This window comes from Orycteropus afer, unplaced genomic scaffold (assembly GCF_000298275.1).
Source record: "Orycteropus afer afer isolate SDZICR_OR568_19922 unplaced genomic scaffold, OryAfe1.0 scaffold00610, whole genome shotgun sequence".
Lineage (NCBI taxonomy): Eukaryota > Metazoa > Chordata > Mammalia > Tubulidentata > Orycteropodidae > Orycteropus > Orycteropus afer.
The window spans coordinates 170,021-177,510 of record NW_006922197.1 but is presented as its reverse complement, the minus strand read 5'-3'; the positions used below and the strand labels follow the sequence as shown (position 1 = coordinate 177,510).

Below are 7,490 nucleotides of genomic sequence, written 5' to 3'. Positions count from 1 at the left end.
CCCGACTCATAGCGACCCCTCCTTGGGTTTCCGAGGCAGTATCACTATGGAAGTAGGATTGCCCCATCTTCCTTCCGAGGAGTGGCTGGTGGGTTTGAACAGCCAACCTTCTGGTTAGCAGTCAAGTGCCTTAGGCACTACGCCACCAGAGCTATGCAAATAAAGGCAGTGGAACCCTAACAAGGGGACTGGTAAATTCTGCCATCCCACTAGGCTTATAATAAGCCATCTCAAAGGCAGAAAGGGGGACCTGACTGTCACCAAGAAGAAGAGAAGGGGGGGGAGCCTGTTCTTTGACCCCAGGGTCCCTGTGGTGAGAACCTCCTAGAACCAGAAGACGGAGAGCTGTCACGCCACAGATGGTGAGAAGACGAGGACAGGGGCAGAAAAGCAGGGGCAGCAGGGGCAGCAGCGCTGGGCGGGCCGCAGGCGGGTGCAGCGGGCTTCCTGGCCACAGAGCGAGAGCTCTGAGCAGCTGCAGGCAGGCGGCTTGCTGGCCGAGCGGGGGCCTCTGGGCCCTTACCGGCGCAGCTACGGAGCTGTGCAGCAGCCCAAGAGGCCCAGGGGCCGAGGGCTAGAGCGGGGCCTGCCTGTAGGCAAGGCTGAGAAGAGGCGTCCTGACTGAAGAACTGTATCCTGAGCATGTTTCTGATCCTGCACTGTAGCTTGTTACGTCCCCCAAACCCCACAATGGTGAGTATGGTCTGTGAGTTCTGTGTGGTCACTGCAACAAACTGTCAAACTCAGCAGAGCAGAAAGTGCCGTGGGAGGGGCAGCTGGTGTCAGAATTGGCAAAAGGTTGGAGAGGAATCAGCCCTGGGCTGATGTGGCGTTGTGAAGTTAGAGGAGATCAGACGCTCCTGACAGCCATTTTTATACAAACCAAGAAACCAAAACTCCCTCACATTGCTGGGATGGTCTACTGTGGACTTCACAAGTGTTCTAACCCCCTTGGCCTCGGCCTTTCCACTTCTGAGGATGAGTCAGAAATTCACATTTAAAGCACAAATAAAATAAATAGTGCCACCCATGAGTACTGTGCTCCTTTGAAAGAAAATCAACTATGTAAGACCAAGTGGTCAACATTTACCCTAAAGCAAAGATGAGACGATAAGGGGAGGCAGGGGAACTAGATTAAAGGAAACAGAACCACCAGAACGGAAATAATGAGAATGCTGACACGCTGTGAAACACGTAACCGATATCTGACCAGCATGTACAGAAATGGCTGAATGGGAACCTAATGGGCTGTGTCAACGTTCACCAAAAACACAGCAGCATTTTCTTTAATAAAAGCAATCAGTATGTGTAACAATGTACGTAATACAGTTATCTTTAATGCTAAGGCACTAGACCTTCTCCACGGTGTGCACACAAATGCCTGAAGCTGACTGACTGAAAAACACGTATGACGCTGCCAGGCACCAAAACACACGAGAACAGAAGTGCCCCGTAGGGGTGCCCTGCAGGGTTTCCCAGGCTGCAAGCTGTATGGAAGCAGAACACCAGTCTTTCTCCTGTCGAGCCACTGAGGGGGTTCAAACCAGCGACCTTTTGGCAGCGGCCGAGCATTTAGCCACTGGCACCACGTGGCCTCCTTTGCATATGATATGTTCTGTTGTGGTTTTTTTTAAGGCTTTTTAAAAGTTGTCTTTTACTGTGGTAAAATATAACAAAACTTCATTTTTTACTATGGAATTTTAAAAAGTGATTAGGCACTATGAACGATTTAAAAACATTCTCAAAGGGAGAGTTAATCAAAGGGAGGGACCTGCTTTCCCGACCCTTCCTGGAGCCTTCTGCTCGCACTGTGCCGGGTAGCCCCTGGCTTCTGACTATCTGAGCTATGACAAACCGCAAGAGAAGTGTCCTTTTTTCTTTTTCTGGTTACACCTTATCGTTCATCATAAGCGCCATATACAAGGTCACAGTGTGTAATGTGCTCATGTTATCTGTAGGGACTTGCTGGAATATTCCCCTCTGGCTCAGAAAGCAGCAAGGGGAAGCACCCATTTGAAAGCACTGGGTGCGTTAAAGGATCTTGAACTCAGATTGAACTCTTGAAATCCTGAACTCGCAGACGAGACAGGAAGCTGGATCTGCAAACCGAAGGGCTGATAAAGAGAAACATGTGCATGCACGGTTCTCAGAAGAGAACAATCTGATGAAGTAAAAACACAGATCCTTGTTATTTCTGGTGTGGGAAAAAGATCAAAAAGAACAATTTAGAACTCAAAGAATTGGCTTTCATCCCTTTTCAGGAGTGCATAAAAATGAAGTTGCAGCTCCCATCGGGGCTGCAGTCTTGTATCGTCTATGCGTGTTTGTCTCTTTGTGTCTCATTTCACTTACCCGGTCTGCAACATGACCATTCTCTTGCTGATCCCTGAAGACAAAGACTGAATTTATAAAGATGCTGGTAATGAGAGGCACTAAAGACGAAAACTAAACAAACAAACAAAAACAATGCAAACAATAGGAATATTTGATTTACGTCAGAACCGACTTAGGACGGAGTCATCGGAACAGATCGCTGATGGAAGCCAGAGACGACCTGTGTTGAAAACTGAGTCACCAAAGACCCGACAGAGGCTGGGAGCTTCTCTTTGTCCTTGTCTCCACTGTGGATCTCAGGGGAAGCCTCACTGCTCACGTCAGCCAGGCCTGGGCATCCACGGCCCTCGTCATGGATTCAACTGCATCCCAAACGTATGCGTTGCGAATCCTAAGCACCTGTGGTTCTAACCTCGTTTGGGAATGGGTTTACTCACGCAGACGTGAGAGTGTCCCAGATCGCTCATCACACAAGAAACAGACACGAGAACAGCACTGAGAAGCCATTTCACCTGAGTGGCCAGCCACAAAGCTTCTGAACCCACCATACTGAAGAAGCAGTCTCTGTGTAGGGTGTGTCTTAAGTAGATCTGTTTGAGATTTAAAAAACCCAGACTGAGCAGGCAACGAGGCACGCAGAGAAAGATGGGGGAGACGGACGGTACACCACACAAGCCCCCCGAGGAACCGAGAGGGAGGCTGAAACAGACGAAGGCCTTCGAGCCGACACAGAGAAAGCCTGCCCCCAAGAGCCGGCGGCCTGGCCTTGGACTTTTAGCCCCCTGAAGTGCAAGACCACACCTGTGTGTCTCTATGTGTCGTACAGTGGGAGCTTGTGTGTTGCTGTGAGGCTGGAGGCTATGCCATCGATATTTCGAATACCAGCAAGGTCCCCCATCGTGGGCGGGTACAGCAGAGCTTCCAAGACAGACTCAGAAGAAGGATTTAGCCACATGGAAGGCACTGCCAAAAAACAAGGCTCCAGGAATCGACAGAATACCAACTGAGATGTTTCAACAACATGTGGAATGATGGAAGCTGTCACTTGCCTATGCTTAGAAACTTGCAAGGCAGCTACCAGGCAGAGATCCGTATCTGTGCCCATTCCAAAGAATGGTGATCCAACAGAATGTGGGAATTACCAAACAACATCACCAATATCACATGTAACAAAGATTTTGCTGAAGAGAATTAAAAAATGGTCGCAGCAGTATGTCAACAGGGATCTGCCACAAATCCAAGAGGACACAGAACAAAGGATGTCACTGCTGATGTCAGATGGACTGTGGCTGAAACCAGAGAGTACCAGCAAGATGTTTCCCTGTGTGTTAGTCTGTGCAAAAGCATCTGACCGTGTGGATCAAAATAAATGATGGATAACATTGAGAAGAATGGGAATTCCAGAACAGGGAATTGTGCCCGTGAGGAACTGGTACCTTGACCAGGAGCCTGCTGCTCCAACAGAACAAGAGGACACTGCATGGTTTAAAATGCGGAAAGGCTGCAGCAGGGCTGTATCCTTTCAGCACACTTACTCAATCTGTACGCTGAGCAGATAATCTGAGAAGCTGGACTGTGTGAAGAAGAACATGGCATCAAGATTGGAGGAAGACTCATTAACAACCTGCGATATGCTGACGACACAACTTTGCATGCTGAAAGTGAGGATGACTTGAAGCACTTACTGATGAAGATCAAGGAGTACAGCCTTCAGTGTGGATTGTTGTTGCTGGGGTGTTGTCGAGTCGTCTCTGACTCATAGCAACCCTATGCACAGCAGAACGAAAACACCACCCGGTCTCATGCCAACTCCGCGATCCCGTCTGTACTTGAGCCCATCGCCACAGCCACTGTGTCAATCCATCTTGTTGAAGGCCTTCCCCTCCTTCGTCGACCCTCCATGTGGTGGTTTTGTTTGTGTGTCACCTTGGCTGGGCCTGGCTGAGTGGCTGGGCAGCTGATCAGGCACCAGGTGTCAGGGAATGGGGGCGGATGCCATACGGTTGCTCAGGTCCCAGCCCTGATCGTACATGAGGGGAACTTCCCCGGGGTGTGGCCTGCATCACCTTGTATCTTACAAGACAGAACAGGAGAGAGAAGTGAGCAGAGACAGGGCCCCACTACCACCAGGAAACAAGAGCCGGGAGCAGGGCACAGCCTTTGGATCCGAGGTCCCTGTGCTGAAAACCTCCTAGAGCCAGGGAAGCCGGAGGCCGAGCCGTGTCAGTGAGGCCAGGCTCACAGATGGCGGAAGGAGACAGGGACCTTGGCCGAGAGCCAACACTGACAGGAAGCCTGCCCCTGAGCTGGGGTGCTGGATTTGCACTTGCAGCCCCCCAAACTGAGAGAACGCATCTGTTTCTTCAAGCCATCCCCCTGTGGTATCTGTTACAGCAGCATGAGGGAACGGAGACCCCGCAGTATGGATTCTGCATCTTGTCTTGAGAGAGAAGCCACTGGCAACCTCTGAGCTGAGGAGTAATTAGCTGTCAGTTAAGTTTCCAAAGATCACTGACTGTGACGCGGAGAATAATATATTGTCGTGGGCAAGAGTGGAAGCTGGTGGTGGGAGGAAGCCATTGCTATGGTCCAAGCCAGGGGGATGGTGGAGCAGATGACGGCGGGGGTGGGGTGGGGGAAGCGGTCGAGGGCCACGTAAGTTTAGAGGCAGAATGAACAGCATGTGCTGGCAGAGGGGAACAGGTGCGGGTGACAGAGAAAAGTCAAGGCGCCTCACGAGTTCTGACCTGAATGACTACAGAAAACCCACTTGTTAAGATGCGGAAGAGCGGGGGCAGCGGACTTGCCAGGGACCAGTGACCCCCTTTCTGACCTGTTAAGTTGGAGGCGCCTGTTGAGTGTGCAGGTGGAGAAGCTGACCGGGCTGGTGGCCGTGTGTGAAGACAGTAACCTGCCCCGCCCAGCAGGACCCTGGATGGCAGCGATGCCCACCTGTGCCAGGCAATACAGCAGCCACAGCGCAGCGACTGAGCACCTGGATGAGCACCTGAGCCAGGGCCACTGATGGCAACTGCGTATTTCAATTCAGTGCCCCCGCGTGGCTAGAGGCCGCATCCTGACAGTGCAGGGACAGACGGTGTTTACAGCATGCTGGCACGGTGGCGGAGCGCTCGGGTGCTAACCAGAAGGGCGATGGGTCAAGCCCCCGCCAGCTGCTCTGTGGGGGAAAACATGGCAGTGTACTTCTGTCAAGAGAACAGCCTTGGAGACGCTACGGGGCAGTTCTCGTGTGTCTTACAGGGTCACTGTGAGGTGGAACTGACTCAGTGGCAGCAGGTTCATGGAGAAGAGTTGTTCCTGGGTGGCACATACAGTAAGCACTTGGCTGCTAGTGGAAAGGTTGCGGTTCAAACCCCCCCAGAGGCACCGAGGGACAGAGGCCTGGTGACCTGCTTCTGAAAGTCACAGCCTGGGGAAGCCCGTGGGGCGCGGTCCTCCTGTGTGCACACAGGGTGGTGTGGGGGCTCCCTGGACCAGCATCGACGCGACAGGAACTACAACGACAGCAACGCTGGAGAAGTCCCCTGGGGGCGGACATTATGCAGTGGAGGAGGCCCAGGTCTGTGTCTCGGGGAGCTGCACAACTCGGAGAAGGAGACGGGGCTGAGCAGCATCTGGCGAGACCGGAGGATTCCAACAGGAAGTGATGACGCAAACATGCAAAGGCCTCAGGAAGGCAGGAGTGGTGACTGCTGTCACGTGCTCCTGACCAGCTAGGAAGGTGACTAGGAGAAGACCCCTGAACCCGGCAACTCAGGGGGATGCCTTCTCCCGCAGAGGCCCTGCTTCCGCACAGCCCCCAAGCTGTTAGCTGCAGAGGCTACCACTCCCCAGACGCCTGCTTACCAAGGCCCCGGCCTCCTGGCGCCGCCCCCTCCGCCGTCCAGGGCTCCTGTCCCTGCTCCAGGGAGGAGATCATGTCAGGCTTGGAAGTGGCAAGACCTGGAAGTGAGAGAAGAACGTGGTACCAGTTACGGGGCGGGGGCCCAGAATTCAGACACAGGCCTGGCCGTCGAGCGGGACGGGGAGCTGCAGGAGGCACAGAGGAGGACGTGAGCCCCAAGGGGTTGAGGAAGACGCCACTCCCCCCGTGGGGCTGCATTCTGTCTGAAGGAGTATTTTCTCGTGAAGGTCGGACAGCAGCTTGGGTGCCCATTTGACAATTTCTACACAAGCTGTTCCTCGATTTTAGTTACGTTCTTTACCAGGCGTGACCTTCTCATTGTGTCCCGTTCGCTTGGTCCTGTTTCCATTCATCTAACGTCCCTGCCTCCTCCCCATCTCCTCTGTGTTTGAAAGTCACAGGTGACTGAGCCTGTATGAGTCGGAATCGACCTGATGACAATGGGGTTTTTCTTGTTTGTTTTGGTCTCATTTTTCTTTTTTGTAGGGAGCACAGGACTCAGGATGGGGCTGCCTTTTAACCACACTCAGATATGACCAACTAGCCAGGAAGCTGAGAGCCACCCAGAAACGGACCAGGAAGAAACAGAGATGCCTCCCAGCAGGGTGATCTCCAAACCCAGGCCAGGTCACCTTACCCACTGCGACCAGGTTGCCGTACGTCTCCAGTGTCACATCTCTGTACAGAGCCCTCTGAGCAGGCGCCAGCTGCTCCCACTCTTCTTGGGAGAAGACCACGGCCACGTCCCTGAACAACAGTGACGCCTGGAACAAGAAGCACACGCATTAGACACCGGTCTCGAGGAAAGGCTTCCCAGTGGGATGAGAGGTCATGGAGGAGGTCTTTGTAGGAAGAAGCTATTCTGAGGAACGTGGCTAGGGTGGGAGACCCTGCTATCAGGCGGTAACAGTAAGGAAATGGGCATAAATACAATAAACCAAAGACTACCCACCACCTGGAGTTGATTCTGACCCACAGCGCCCCTAGAGGACAGAGTGGAACTACCCCACAGGGTTTCCAAGGCTGTCAATCTTTACGGAAGCAAAGTCCAAGCCAAACCTGCTGCTGTGGAATGGATTCCCAGTCTCAGCGCCCCTAGAGGACAAGGTGAAACTGCCCCAAAAGGTTTCCAAGGCTGTCAATCTTTACAGAAGGAAAGCCCAAACCACACCCACTGCCGTGGAGTCCATTCCAACCCACAGCGCCCCTAGAGGACAGAGTGGAACTGCCC

General features: G+C 52.8%; 1 protein-coding gene across 1 annotated transcript in view; it reads right to left on the bottom strand.

The window, feature by feature from the left end:
• LOC103210418 (zinc finger protein 420-like) overlaps positions 1 to 7,490 on the bottom strand; it is a 117,693-nt gene that overhangs the window by 105,662 nt on the left and 4,541 nt on the right. The window contains 3 exon segments of the mRNA XM_042783033.1: positions 353 to 447; positions 6,202 to 6,297; positions 6,897 to 7,023. Coding sequence (XP_042638967.1) covers positions 353 to 447; positions 6,202 to 6,297; positions 6,897 to 7,023 — 318 coding nt within the window.